This window comes from Anopheles gambiae, chromosome 2 (genome assembly GCF_943734735.2).
Source record: "Anopheles gambiae chromosome 2, idAnoGambNW_F1_1, whole genome shotgun sequence".
NCBI lineage: Eukaryota > Metazoa > Arthropoda > Insecta > Diptera > Culicidae > Anopheles > Anopheles gambiae.
The window spans coordinates 85,426,717-85,441,270 of NC_064601.1; the positions used below are offsets into that span (position 1 = coordinate 85,426,717).

Here is a 14,554-nt window from a genome sequence, read left to right on the forward strand (position 1 = left end):
TGTGCGCGATGCGCTTCACGACATCGCGAATGCACTTGAACTCTAAAACCGCGGCAAAAAGGCAGCAGCGCCGTCGTGTGTCTCGGAGATGGTACTGCTGCTGCTGCTGCTGCTGCTGATTACTTGAGAGCTAGTGCAAATCAATCTGGGCGAAAAAATCGCTGCGTTTCACTTTCTACACACCCAGGGAGAGCGGTCGGTGGACATAACAAAATAAAGTTTGAAAAAAATATATACACCACATAAGATGGCTAATTTTACAAAATAATTCATAAAACCATACGTAACACTACGCACCCACACATACACAAGCTAGCCTAATAGTACGAAATTTAACATGAAAATGTTGTTACAACGCAAAAAGGAAGGCGGTCCCAGCCACAATGTGTGCGCACTTTCTGGTTTCAGGTCCTATATGCTCCACCGGACCGCACCGAGTTTTGACAGACGGCAAGAAGCAGCAGCAGAAGAAGAAGAAAAACAGACCCATAAAAATGTTATTTAATTTTTGTCCACCCGCCCCCCATGCACAGGCACCCTTTGGTCCACAAAGCAACGGTTGTTAACTGGAGATCATTTTCGATATCATTAAGATGGACTAGCGATTTTTTTTTGTCGAGGGGTCTTAGACATTTTTCCAGCCGCACAGCTGATTTGTGCGTGTCAGCGTGCAAGTGCGCGAAAGGAAAGCCCGATCGCGCATTGGCAGACCTGGGAATGGCCTTCCTAACGGGGTGACACAAGCTTTATGCTGGCTGGCGCTGGGCGAGCTGCACGCGCGCGGTGTTATGTGAAGCAGATCGTAAGCTGATGCTGTGTTTCACCCCGCAAATAGAAACGTAATAGAGAAGGGGACAAAAAAACAACAACCACCAATTTTGATGCTAGCTTTTGTACAAACCATTTTGTACAAGGCCGATAAGCTAAACGGGCTCCAGATTGGTCGGAAAGATGTGCACTTTTTGTCACAGGTTTTTGTTGAAACTACCATTGAATATCGCGTTTTCCCAGGCATATTGGTAACGCCGGTAAATAGAGGTCGGATCTCATTTCAGCGGGCTCGTTGCTGTTGCACTGTCCTTCGTGACAGCCGGACTCATTGCGCTACGGATTAGCCACCGTGAGAGGGTCAAGTTCGTACCGAGCGCCGCTTATTGCACCAAAACTCCCCCAAAAGCACGATTAAGATTAGTTACACGTTTGCCCTCCAAAGACACCTTTCGGTACGTACTGCGTATGTGAACGGAGTGAGTGTATTTTTTATTTTTCTAATAATTACTAACCTACATTTAAAAGGTTTATAAAAATTAAAACTCTGCACCCTTTACGCTCTTTTTCGGCTGTGCCCTAAATTGTAGCACAAACACCTTTCCACCCTTCACCGTATACACGGCGTGTTAATGAAAACAAACATCAAATTAGGCCGTTTTTTCATACAAGATCTTTCACCGATTTTTAAGGGCACTTTTCAATGATAAAGCTCACCCTTTGGGTTTGGGTGAGACTACTGTGTACTCCGATGCTATCCGTGTCACTCGCGAAAGCGCACGGAAGCATGGAAACAGTTAGTATATACATTTCATTTTACAGCCCAATACTTCCCCACAACATATTTCGAAGGGAGAGATTTTGATAAAAATGTTAAACATTTGGCTGAACGCACTGGGGGACACCACCCTTTTATGAAAGTGTCTAACATGGTGAAAGAAAAACAAAAGTGAAAGAAGACTAAATGTCAGAGAAAATTGATGCGAGCAGGGGAAGAAACATGAAAAAGGGAAAGAAAATGTATTCCATCAAATTCTTTACCAAAACTGGTAGCTAGATAAATAAAAGAAAGCATCATCATTATAGAAGAAACATAACACAGACAACCAGCACAAGAAAATGAAAGTAAAAAAAAAGTGTCAAGAATGTATAGCAACAGATAAAACTCATCAAGAAGACAAGGAAGTCGATGGCTTAAAAGCGAAAGAATCCTAAGACTGAGAAGAACATCGAAAACGGGCGCTAAATATAACGGCTGGTCAGGCTCGGGGTGATGTCTTTGACATTAGGCTAATGCGTCCTAACCAAAAGGCAATTTCGATTGTGATGAAATGTTTGCAAATCGAAACATATAAAAAAACAGATACAACATGCTAAACAAAAAATGATGCTCTTCCGAAGATGCTCAAGAGGACACCGGACCGGACAGCCTACGTGACTTTCTGCACGATACACCACAACACGCGGCAGGCCCGGACCCAAGCGATTTTGGGGTACGCAGATTCCTGCGAAAAATCAGATATTCTCCGATACCGGTTTTAAACGCAGACATATTCTTACTTTTGCGGAAGAAAATCTTATCACACGCTGGCTAACATTTGAATGCAAACCCCGCAAAGCTTCCCCTCATTATTCCTGTTCCTTTATTTCAGCTGCTGCTGCTGCTGCTTCTTCGCGCCACACGCTTAGGCGCTCCTTTTCTCCACCCACCGCGCGATCACGCATAATTTCGCATGCGTACGACCGTCGGTGGCTGTTGCCAAACTAGCCAGCCAGCTAGCCAGCCGCTGTGAACTGATAATGAAATCTCGAACCAGGAAGCGTGATTTACATTAAAACCGCGATCGGTAAGGTATAAACCCGCGAAACCCGCGTGTCTGCACTAAGCCGGTTTTGTTTGTCAACCAGGGAAGGCTGGGAGGGGAACGAGTCGGAAAGTATAAATTTCAGAATTTGACTTTTGTAGTAAACATGGCAACAGACAGAACCTCATCATCATCCTTGCTTTTGCCGAAAATGGTCAAACATCCCTGGCCAGAAATGGGGAAGGTTATGAGGATGATTGAAATTCACACTCGAATAATTTTGAACGAAGCATTACGTTCTACAGCTTTTACCGTTTTACTTGCCAACTAACGAGACAAGTGACAATCCATCGGAAAGCGGTGTCTGTTTCGATGGGATTTTTGGAATTTTTAAAAATACACGGCACTAGTTAATGTGTCATAAATCAAGACAGTGTTGTGTCGCAAAGCATGATGCCACCACCAGGGGTACCTACTACTACCTTGTGCGCGGGTTTGTAGCGGTATCTTAATGAGTAATGATCAATTTGATTGTATCGAATTAGCCTCTGTACCCTTAATGTGCCAGAGGCTGATGGCATTGGGAGGGTGTCAAGCTGGCGTTTGCAAAGTATGAAACTGAAACCCGATACGAAGATAAGTCGGTTGAGGCGGAACTATGCTCGAGACTGTCGAGTGGTCGAGTGCAGCTACCAATCGTCAATTGTATACGATTGGTGGCAGTTTTCTAGCCGATTCTAATCGGAAACAATGCAAAACACTCTTCTAGCATCGTGTGAACGGTAATTGGTTGCGCTGTAATCGATAACAAACGGTCCTTCGGATTCAATAACGATCCTAGAGGACAGTGATTGTACGCTGAACTGCACACGGAACACTGTATTTTACAATTAGTTAGCAACAATTAGACAGTAATTAATGCAAATAACTACGGGCGGTTTCAAGTGGCATGAAGATTAGATTTTTCGATAAGTTTTGACAAGAAAAGCTAGTAAGTAAGATTCTTATTTTGTTGTCTATTATGTATTAAAATGATTTTTAGTTGTCCTTTTAAACGCTTAATTCAAAGGTCTTATTAAACCTTCATATCGATAACCAAAACTACACCTTTACTTCACTTCTATAACCATCTACTCGGGCAAGGCATACATTTTGTACGAAAATTTTCACTTCATGATTTATGGCTTTAAATTACATATATTTAATGCAGAATCAATAAATCGTCTACAGACACTAATAGATCGCCATGTCATCCTGACTATCGGATCACACATTTGAATGTACAGTGGAGCGCCGTTTATACGGGTACCTTTTATCCGGCTGTCCGTTGATCCGTGCTGTTGAGAAATGACAGTTCAATACAATGGTGGCATTGCGTTATGAGGGGGATATTTGAAAAAGCGGTTAAAAGAGCACATTGTCATAACAAAAGATCCGATAATTCAAGGCAAATTTCAAATATTCTTGTGGGAAAAACATGAAGTTAGTAAAAACTGGGTTACTTTTATCAAAAAATAAGATAATTTTACAAAAATTAATCAGGAATTGGTGATAACATATATCATTTGACTCATTATCCGTGTTATTCGCATATCCGGGCGAGATCAAGTCCCGAGAAGCCATTGCAACTTAATTGCAACAAATTATGACATGTATTAGCTACCCAGGTAGGTGGTTATAGAAGTAAAGGTGTATAAATAAACTTTTTGTTAAAGTACATTAAATTAATTTTAGAAATTTCAATCATTGGAGCACTGTCCAATGCGGTTCTTTAGTCATTTTGTAAATTTCGGATCGTTACGGTCTTCCGACAAAAAACTATGATGCAATTTAATGAGCAAAAAATACCCATAGGTAGATGGTTATAGAAGAAATGAAGGTTAATGTTCAACAAGAATTTACGTTTCATTGAAATGTAGAACTGCAACGCCACATTCGATGTCTAAACCGACAAATTGTTTCTTTAGCAAGCTAACCAATGCTTGCGAGACGATCTTAGATGATCTTAGAAACCATTTCCTTCTTTCCTTTTGGCAAGCAGCAGATGTAAAATATGCATTTTTATGAATCAATAAGCATTAGCATTGAAATTTATTTTAATCCCACAAAGAGTGGTAAATAATTTGCAGCACATTATTTAAGCTGCCAAAGACGTTGAGACGTTCGTGCCTGGTGGTGATCCCACAACAACTGTCTCCTCGCCGAGACCATCAATAGGACCGGTTATGCCGAACCACAAAAAAAACAATATACCGGAAAAAATACCGAGACAACGACCCTCACATGCAACATATTTTGCGTGTTTTTTGGCAGGTTCGCGTTGTTTTATTTGCCTTTCGCCCTATGGTTTTACATCACACACACGTTTGCCTTGCCTTTCGTATCGCATGCAGGCAAGCTCAGTTTCACCCGCCCGTGTAAAGTGTAAAGGAATAAAAGTGAAAATAGGTCGCGTACGCGATACGAGGGAAAAGTCATTCTCTTTACCAATTGGGGTTTCTTCCTTTCGGCCGCGGCCAGGATGCAAGTGCATGCTTGGTGTGTGTGTGTGTGCTCGTTGATCGTTCGTTGGAAGCGGAGCAGGAGAGCGACAGATCGTTCGCTGGTGGGGAGCAGTTTCGCATCACCGATACCTGAGCGCCATAAGTATTGGAAAAGATATACGAGACAGGGGTGGTTGTTGGCTACCTATCAACCCCCCCCCCCCCCCCATGGTGCCGGTGGATGCAGGATGCGGCGAAGCGACGACGATCTTCTCGCATGCTGTGTGTCGCGCAACAATGGCCCGATCGCAGCACTCGAAAGAGCTCAACAAACGCAGAAGCGACGAACGGGCCCCGACCGGGGAGGGGGTGAGAGAGAAAAAAAATAATAAAACCGACGGCAAGCATTACTCGCCCCCTCCGGCCTGGTGAGCTCGGTTCGCGGATCGCACCTTACAGTTCGCCGTTGGATAGTGTCCCGCATGGACGTGCACCGGAGTACACTCTAGCCAAAGGGAAAATTCGACTCAGTCGCCGCCGCCACCGCCGCCGCCGTTCGAAAGCTGCCCCACCGTTCCGAGTGAAGTGTTGATGTGTTTGGGCCTGATCGGGGGACTCTGCCATACATCGCAATCGACGGCAAGTGACGAACCCCACACACGCGTTTACAGCGGGGTTTATCATCGCGATTTGCGATCGCTTGCCTGCATATAATTAGGCGGCGCAAAGTTCTGAGCCCGCCGTACTCCAGATTGGTGCGCCGACACACACACACACACACACACGTCTCATTACTCTTTTCGGGCCGTCCGAGGTTCGATCGCGGACGTGATCGGAAAGGTGGAACAGTGCCCGGAATACGAAACGCGCGGAATACGAACCCAACGGGAGGAACACTGTGCGCGGGTGCGTGTGTGTGCGTGCGCAGATAGAGTAGCAAACGGTGCGACGGCGGAAGTACTACTCCGAAGGGACGTTTTTTAAGTGGAAGAACTGTGTGCGTGTGTGTACGAGTGTGTGTGTGAGCAGCCAACACCCCATCATCATGGATTTCTTTCAGCAGATGAATCTGACCGACTTCACAATCTACGATCTATTTAACGTCAAAGGTGTCGGTAAGTAGCTGCAAATTTCCCGTGTTCGAAAACCAAACCGCAGGTTCCGTTCTGAAGAGTTTAAACAGCAAAAGAAGAAGAAGAAGAAGATCCAACAACACTGTACCGCTCGTTGTTGGTGGTGGGGACAGTGTTTTGCTTAAAGGGCAGCAACAATATAAAATAATACTGCTAACCAGCCAGCAAAAACTGCGCTCCTCGGTTTGTAAAACAATAACACTACCCTTTCACCTCCTTTTTTAAAACACACGCGGTGCAACTCCATACTCGCGACAGTTCTGCGGGTTGAAGGGGTTTTCGTTTTTCGCTGCTGCGCCTTCCCTTGCGCTGCTGAGGGCGAAAGTGATGCAGGCGACGGCTCATTTGTCCGGTAAAGTTTTGGATAGTGGATTCTGACAATTCAAGCAGCACATGGCACACCTATGCGGAAGGGAATTGTGCGTGTGCGTGCATTTACAGAGACTCGAGGCTGGTGACTAACAGCGCGTGTGAAAGCGTGTGGCAACCGACGACCGGCGAGATCGTTCGTTCGCTCGCGTACCCCGCATGCGCTCACAACCTAACGGGAAGATGACGTCCAGTTCTGTCGATCGGATTGGTTTCTGACTTTTCGGACGCTTTACGTCATTCTGGCACACACGGGCAGAGCCGTTCGGACAGGATTTGCAATCCCTCCTTTGCGCCGCCAGCATACGTAATGAGCGCACTGCGGCTGAAACTTGTCCCATTGTGTCCCCGTCGCAAGCGGGGACGGCGGGGGGACAAGTTTTCTTAGGCATAGCAATTGGGCAGTTTCATTTTATTGTCCAAAAAATCAGACAAAAATTTATAGCCAATTTTGCGACACCCAACAACAGGGGGGAGTGGGGGGGGGGGGGGGCAAAAGCCACCAAGTGAAAGAGGCCACGGGGGCGGACGATAGCAAAAAAAAGAAACGAAAAGAAAGAAAGATGCCAGCTGTTGGACTTTTGGGGGATTCGTTGCCTGCTTGCGTATGCCGCTCATGCGCAACGGTCGGTCAGCAGACATTAGATTTTGAAAGCCCGGCGATGGGGAAGGAAGGGGCTGAACAAATTTATTACTTAACCACCAAAATTCTAAATGCCCCACGTTTATGAAGGAATGTCCACCGGCTGGGAGGCTTTACGATCGACAGAATTTGCCTTTTTTCCCGTCTGTTCCTGTGCAGTGCCTTAAGGGGTAATCAAATGCTTTTTTTCTCTCTTCTCCTTGGCAAGCTATTAAACCCGTCTGCAAAACGTTAAATTGCATACTTGTGCAGCTCTCGAGCATTAAAGTGAGGTGCCCCCCCACTCGACCTTTGTGGACACGAGGCAGTATCTCGAGCTTGTCACACTGTTTACTAACCAAGTGTCGGGTAAACTGTAAATTTGCAACTGTGTACAACCGGACAAACGCAGTGTAAATAGGTGGCACCGGGAGGACGTACTAACAAATTTGTACACACACACACACAAAGCTCTCCATTAATGAGGTCAGCGACTAAGTTACACACACTTAACATACAAAAAAAAAACAGCGATAGAGACGTTTGCCCATTAGTAGCTAATTAATGTGCAGCAGGGTTGCACACGCTGCACTCATGTCTAGCGCTCTATAAACTTTACTATCACATGATAGAAAAAAGCAGCAGCAGCATCAGCAACAAAAAAACCTAACAAAACATAATTATCATGATTTATCTTTCTCATTATCTGCACCACTAAAGACTCCACACTTCAAGTCGTACGATCGTTTGCACGTGCTCTGCGTGCGCGCGCGTGTGTGAGTCACTACTTGTCGTTTTAAAATTCTGTCCAAATCAAAGAGCGCCAAATCGGCGATTTGACGATTCTAAAAGCTTCACCACTTGCCACTACCCTCTACCGTAAGTAATGCTCCTTTCAATTGGGTTTCTTTGTTTCTATTTTTCAAAATCCGTGCCGCCGCCGTGACGCACACACACGCGGTTCCACTTGCACAGAGGAACACATCGATGCCTACCCTTTGATGGCATCGCCCGTACCGAGCTCCATCATGATTGCCATATACCTTTACTTCATCTACAAATATGGACCAAGGTAAGCTTCGTATTGTTGTCGTTCTTTTCCTTCTTTCTGTGTCCGATCGGACGCGCTCATCTGATTAAAATAATGTCATCCCTTCTCGATCGATTAAGCGACTAATTTGTGTTTGTGGGTGTGCGAATTCGGCTTTCTTGCAGGCACATGGAGTACAGGAAACCGTACAACCTGCGCTGGGTCATTGCGGCCTACAACATCTTCCAGGTGATCGCCTGTGGCTATCTTGTTAGTAATGTAAGTAGCAATGTACCAGTAGAAAAGGACGAAAAGAACATGGCTGGCTGATGCAAATATGTCTGTGCCCCCTCTTCCTCTCCCTGCAGTACATCAAGGTAGGATTTCAGTTTAGCTTTATCGGACGCTGCACACCGAAGCTGCCCGTCACCGAGTACGAGCACGGGCTGGATGCGGTCTACTATGGCTGGCTTGCGATGTGCCTGCGAATGGTCGAGTTCATCGAGACGGTGTTCTTCGTGCTGCGCAAGAAGCAGAACCAAGTTTCCGCGCTGCACGTGTACCATCACATCAGCACCTTCCTTATCGTCTGGTGGAGCCTAAAGCTTAGCTTGTGTGAGTGGTATTTTTTTGTTTGCTAAAATTGAACAATCCTTTCAAATTATAAGCGTATCATTGATTTAAAATGACATCTTCTCTCCACCCGAACAGCCTACCAGGAGATGTCCATCATGGTGCTGAACTCGATCGTGCACATGATCATGTACTCGTACTACTTCCTGTCGTCGTTCAAGCCCTGCCAACCGTTCACCAGCCGCATCAAGCCGATCATCACCATCATCCAGCTGGCCCAGCTGGTCACGATGCTGGTGCACGTCTATGCCGCCCTGCAGCCGTCCTGCGCCGCCAACAAAACCATCTACACCCTGCACGCGGTCAATCTGGTCATCCTGATCAGCCTGTTCACCAACTTCTACATCCAGACGTACGTGCGGAATGCCCGCAAGCTGAAGCAGAAGTAAGGAGCAGCAGTGCACACTGTCGCACTACCTTTATTTTATAACACCGTCGGCGCGGGCTGGCATATGGGTGGGTGGTTACCGCTGGGATACAAATGGGCCATGCCAAAGCAGTTGCAACGCTGCACACGCAGGCGCAATATTCTTGCGTTTTTCGCGAAAAATTCGGGTACGTTGGTATTATTCCGAGCGTCACAACGCCTGCCTGTGGACAAACTTCTGGCGGAATGTAATGCGTGTAAGGGACACTTCTTCTTAGCCGAGCACAAAACAGAAGGCCTGTCCAGTTTTATCTATTTATACACTTTTCTGTTTCCGTCCCTATTACCGTCTTCATAAAAACTACCCTTCTAGACTGCCTTTGCGTTTTTTTGCATTTTGAGATAAGAAAGCAGAAAGGAATGAAAATAAACTTCATAAAACTGCTGTTCATTTGTCTACACAATTACTTCAGTGTAAAGTATCATCCCACTGATAAGCCGTCTACCATCCAGTAAATCGGTGGCTACTGTTATCGTAAATTTGCGGCCCAAAAGGGCTTTGACCCATCGAGAACTGACAACGCGTTGACTGATTGATCAGAAATACATTCCCTTACCATTATCGAAAACCAAGAATTGGGGAAGGCGCCACCTCTCCCCTCGAGATAATCGGCTCAACGGGTGGCCATAAAAATTGACCCCCAAGCATGTTTTGAATCCATTTTTTTGTTTGTCCGAAAGATATCGCTTATCGGGGGTGCATGCTTTAAAGCAAAATTTTGGGCTTTTCAAAAGCGAGCCCCTGGGCTGCCAAATTCGTCACCCACGGGGACAATAGCAGTCTGTCTAGCGTGCAACACCCGGTCATAAATATTCGACTACACCAACCCGCTATCGAAACGTGACGTAAGCGCAATCGCGATCAAAGTATGCGCGCATCGGCAGACGGTTCGTCTTTTTTTTTTTTTTTAAATCGATCAACCCGTGGTCGTTTATGTGTGGCTTGTGAGTAATAGAATTTTCTTATCATCGCACACTTCAGGCCAGGGTAGAAGAATATGGGGGGACAATATGCGCGTGCCTAGTGCCACTGTTTACATAGTGGCTGACAGGCCGATTGGCGACGCAGCAAGGGAGCAAGCGAAAATGAATATTGGCGAACGGATTGTTCCCTCGCGTACATGATAAGCTTGGGTTGGAGAGTACACTCGCTTTCAGCAAATGTTTAGATTGTGCTAAAAAAGACCCTCTCGCTCTCTCTCTCTCTCTCTAACCTCTACACATTTGTATGATGTACAACTCGGCGCTCCCTTGCATACAGTGTGTTGCGCTTTTATCAATTCGGCTAATTAGCGTGTGCGTGCGTGATAATTCACGATTGGCTCTTGCGCCCCAGATGGACGACCGTGGTCGTTTCTAGAACGTGTGTTGCTATCCCGTGGCCCGCGTGACACTACCCGCACACGTAACCCCGGGGCACGGACAAACGCAAGCACGCACGCCGAATGGCATCCTTTCCACTGCGCATCCCCCGCCTTCTACCGAACCCCGTGCCATAACGGTGCTCGGAGGGAGCTGCTGCTGGGCTCACCACGGGTTCGGTTTGATAAGATAATTCCATTCCGGTTTATGCGTGCTCATCCGCCCGTTCGTTCAACACACCAAAAGAAGCTCCGCGATTAATGCGAGATAAAGTTCTTGTGCATGTACTCTGTACCGGGTGGGGTGGGGAGAAGAGGATGCCCTTTCTTCATCTACAATGATTGGTAAAAAGAAAGAAATGTTGATCGAAACGTTTGGCTTCAAGTGTTGGGTGTAACATTCAAGTGTATAACAGTGTACTCATGTGGTCGCGGCTCAAGCCGCTCAAGCTGGAAAGCGAACCAAAAGCTGCTGATGATGGTGGAGAAATCCAATGCGAACACGATCGAAGCAACAACAGCGAAGAAGAGAAAACCCCCCTTTTCCCCTCCGGATTGGTGTCTCTGTCGTAACATTCGCGTACTCGCCACGGACGGACGGGTCCGCTCGCTCGCTGTCATCCGCGCCGCTCCAAGGCGAGGGCACGACGGGGGTCATGCATGAGCTACTTACGGTGTAGTACGACAGCAATCCGGCGTTTTCATCCAGAACGAACCACCGATACTGCCAGCCCTTCATGACGTTCGTCCACTTGGACAGGGTGCCCTCCAGCATCGCCATCTTACGCGGGATCTAATCGCGGGACACAACACAACGGGCACGGATGGGTGGGCCGGGAGGGGAGGGCAGGATGGTTGAAGGTTACGGGGGGTAGCTGATGGCGGTCTGCCCGCTGGTGGAAGTTTCTGGGACTTGCAACTTGAAAATAGTAATCACAGGCACAGCACACACATACACAAATGGACACACACGCACGCACGTACGTACGTACACACAGGCGTATTTTTAGCACACAGGCGCTGGAAGGGAATGCCGTCTTCGGTCCCGTCCCGCAAGAACATGCACACGCACGGAACCGCGCACACCGCACGTACCCCGGGGCGAATGGCGAATGTGTTTGTGTGTGTTTTGTGCGCACTCCCGCAAACCAGAATGCACGTGCCAGCGAAGCGACCGCAGGTTCCTAAATTTTGCAGGAGCACGAGAAAGTGTTCGGTACGCGAAAACGATTTCCACAAGCAAAACAACCGACGCAAAATTGTATCATCGTTTGACAGCTGACGGCGACTGACAGTTTGCGTTCGCGTTTGGCAGATGGATAATGTGTTTTGGCCAGAAAAGTGTTTCGCAGTCCCATAGTGGGTTGCGATTGTGCAACTTTCCGGGATTGAAGAAATATAAAAAATATATTTTAGAATGTACTATCGTGCTTCAAACTTCATTTTAGTATCTAGCTTACTTCATTTGAGCGAACAAAATTGCAGCCCGGCCATTGCTTCACGCCAAGAAAGAAAGGAACGGAGCACAGCAAAACAAACAGAAACACTGTTAATCTCCAAAGAAATTTATGGCATGCATCAGAAAATGGTGTGATTAATGGAGGAATTCAAATAGCTTAGAATAAAAAAAACCTATTGGAAAATTAATACATTTAGTTTGTCTATTTGTTTTGTGTCCTTCACTGTAGTTGTGCTAGAAACCCGTTCGCCCTACAGTGCTGCCGTGCGGGCGAAAAGCGTTTTTCGCTCGATTTTAAATTCAAACGCGCAAATGCATTTCGACCGTTGCAGTCACGTGTTCAGAACAAATGGACATTTTATTTTAATCTGAATGATTTAAACAATCCGAATTTTGATTTCATTCTTCACACACGTTACTTCACACTTCAAAATCAATCAACTCAATCGATGGGATGGTTAAGTTCGGTGAATTTAATCCAACCGGTGGGGCTACATCAAACTGAATAAGAAACACCAAATACATGGCTAATGCTGAAAGAATCTGCAAACAAAAGAAAGCGAAAAAACAAACAAATTTATAAACAGAAACACTGGATGTAATTTCATGCAATTTACCGAACCGAATAGGTTCCAATCGAAATTAAACAACCCACACGAGAACGACATGTCACGCATTGTCACCTGGAGTGATAGTGTAGATAGCTGAAGTAAAACGATATAAATGACATTAATTATGCATCCGTTTTTCTCCTGCTCCAAAACTCCAACTCACCTTCTCGATAACGTCCACGGAAAAGTGGTTCTGATGCTTTCGAATGATCTGATGCACAATGTCACCGGTCATGCGGCCACTGGTTTGTGCCGCCGTCGTAGCAGTTATCACGCTCAGAATTGCCGCAAGGTAGAACGCAATCCAGGCCCCGTTTGCTATCGCCATGATACGGAATGCCCAAGTGCCGGAATTAAACGCTCTTGGAAGCACACGCAAACAATTAAATTAACCCCTCGCTTGGTGGCTTTTTTATGTGGTCTCTCTCACACTTACTTGTAGATGGTAAACAGGCCAAACACGAGAAACACAAACATAGCGCCGAAGTGAAACATGAGCGACAGGGAGGAGATACGGTTTACCAGCCGTATCGCATCGCACAGATGGTAGTGCAGCACGGACAACCGATTGACCGTCTTCAGTATCGTTTCCATGCTGGATTGATTATCAATCTTAAGCTGCGTGATGTACCTTTTAAAGTAAAAACAAAAATTGTTTCTTAACACATAAACCGATCTGCATCCCGTGGAAGTGTTCCCTTACGTAGTGTAAACGGTCGTAGCGGACAGCTTGTTAAACCCGGCCGAGGCAGGTGCAACCATCGTCACTTTCGGTGGACCTTTGCTTTTCACCATTCCGCCGGCATTTGCATCACCAATCTTCCGTCCGCCCGCCCGCCCGTACACGGTGAATATCTCATCGTACGCAATGGTTGGAGTTTTGCTCTTCCGGTTTTGGTCGAGCAGTACCGTTTCGTTTGAATCGTTCGTATCACCAAGCAGTAGCTGCTTAAGCAATCTATTCACTATCATAAATAGCCGGCGTATATGCACGGTAAAATAGATGTACTCGTTTATGAGGGCGAGCAGTGAAATGTTCATCATGTAGTACGATGCATACAGATACTTTGTAGTAATGTTTAGCGTCTGATCGATGAGATAGTAGTAGCCGGCCAGTATCACGACGAGGTAAATGAGCTCAGAGCTTATTACAATCACTATGAATCTAATGGGGGGCGAATGGCGAATAATTTTAAAATATTGCGATTAAAACAGCAAACCCAAACCCAATAAGCAGCTTCACTTACGTTTGTACCACCCGTATCGGATAGCGGACGTGAAACTCCTGCTCGACCACCTTCGTAACGTTGTCCAGCAGCTCCATGTAGTCCCACTTTTTCTGATACTGCACCACATTGATCGTTACGATAACAACGCCTGTTTTTGTGTGGTAAAATTTCTCATTACTTTCCATTACACTCATCCCCTTTTGCTCAAAGCCCTTGGTTCTCACCGAGAAACAATCCGTTCACCAGATGCGTCTGCAGCCCGTACCGCAGGATGTCCGACTCGAACGGCTTCATGTAGTAGTCCCACAGCTTCGCATTGGTATTAACGAGGATAAAGAAGAAGTACATGGCGTACAGCACTATGAGGTAGCCAATGTCCAGCACCGTCACGCCCGGTGACGACCGCAGAAAGGACTGGGGCCACAGGCCCGCCATCTTGGACACGAGGTAGATCGGTTTCATTATCCGGCAGAAGCTACTATCGGTCGGTTTGATGTTATCGTTGTTCATTTTAAAATTATATTTAGAATATTTGAACTACTTGATGGTTTGGAGGTGAACGTAGATACGCTTTTCCAACCACACTGTTTTCTCGCACTGTTTCGGATGAAATGAGGAACCAAA

At 46.2% G+C, this 14,554-nt stretch overlaps 3 protein-coding genes across 3 annotated transcripts in view; 1 reads left to right on the forward strand and 2 right to left on the reverse strand.

The window, feature by feature from the left end:
• The window catches only part of LOC3289987 (oxysterol-binding protein-related protein 9), a 52,252-nt gene extending 40,326 nt beyond the window's left edge, over positions 1-11,926 (reverse strand). The window contains exon 1 of the mRNA XM_061652410.1: positions 11,305-11,926. Coding sequence (XP_061508394.1) covers positions 11,305-11,412 — 108 coding nt within the window. The 5' untranslated portion in view covers positions 11,413-11,926. The remainder of the gene's footprint in view (positions 1-11,304) is intronic.
• Positions 5,498-9,661, forward strand: LOC1276196 (elongation of very long chain fatty acids protein 1). The gene is made up of 5 exons (XM_061652411.1): positions 5,498-6,171; positions 8,156-8,252; positions 8,396-8,489; positions 8,579-8,825; positions 8,922-9,661. The coding sequence occupies exons 1-5, from the start codon at positions 6,102-6,104 to the stop codon at positions 9,230-9,232; spliced, it is 819 nt and encodes a 272-aa protein (XP_061508395.1). The 5' UTR covers positions 5,498-6,101; the 3' UTR covers positions 9,233-9,661.
• A 406-nt stretch (positions 11,927-12,332) lies between the features above and the next one.
• Positions 12,333-14,545, reverse strand: LOC1276198 (gustatory receptor for bitter taste 66a). Its single transcript, XM_315514.5, has 7 exons — positions 14,155-14,545; positions 13,949-14,078; positions 13,405-13,866; positions 13,138-13,332; positions 12,865-13,063; positions 12,708-12,794; positions 12,333-12,633 (listed from the first exon to the last, which is right to left on the reverse strand). Exons 1-7 carry the CDS (start codon positions 14,438-14,440, stop codon positions 12,511-12,513), a joined length of 1,482 nt encoding a protein of 493 aa, XP_315514.3. The 5' UTR covers positions 14,441-14,545; the 3' UTR covers positions 12,333-12,510.
• Between the last annotated feature and the right edge of the window lie 9 nt (positions 14,546-14,554).

What these genes read in the sequence shown, in the direction of transcription:
- LOC1276198 (XM_315514.5), bottom strand. Translation starts at nt 14,440, where the DNA reads ATGAACAACGATAACATCAAACCGACCGATAGTAGCTTCTGCCGGATA. An exon ending in CCGATACGGGTGGTACAAAC is followed by an intron (nt 13,867 to 13,948) that starts GTAAGTGAAGCT and finishes GCCCCCCATTAG; the next exon opens with ATTCATAGTGATTGTAATAA. An exon ending in GCTACGACCGTTTACACTAC is followed by an intron (nt 13,333 to 13,404) that starts GTAAGGGAACAC and finishes TTACTTTAAAAG; the next exon opens with GTACATCACGCAGCTTAAGA.
- LOC1276196 (XM_061652411.1), top strand. Translation starts at nt 6,102, where the DNA reads ATGGATTTCTTTCAGCAGATGAATCTGACCGACTTCACAATCTACGAT. An exon ending in ATTTAACGTCAAAGGTGTCG is followed by an intron (nt 6,172 to 8,155) that starts GTAAGTAGCTGC and finishes CCACTTGCACAG; the next exon opens with AGGAACACATCGATGCCTAC. An exon ending in ATCTACAAATATGGACCAAG is followed by an intron (nt 8,253 to 8,395) that starts GTAAGCTTCGTA and finishes GCTTTCTTGCAG; the next exon opens with GCACATGGAGTACAGGAAAC.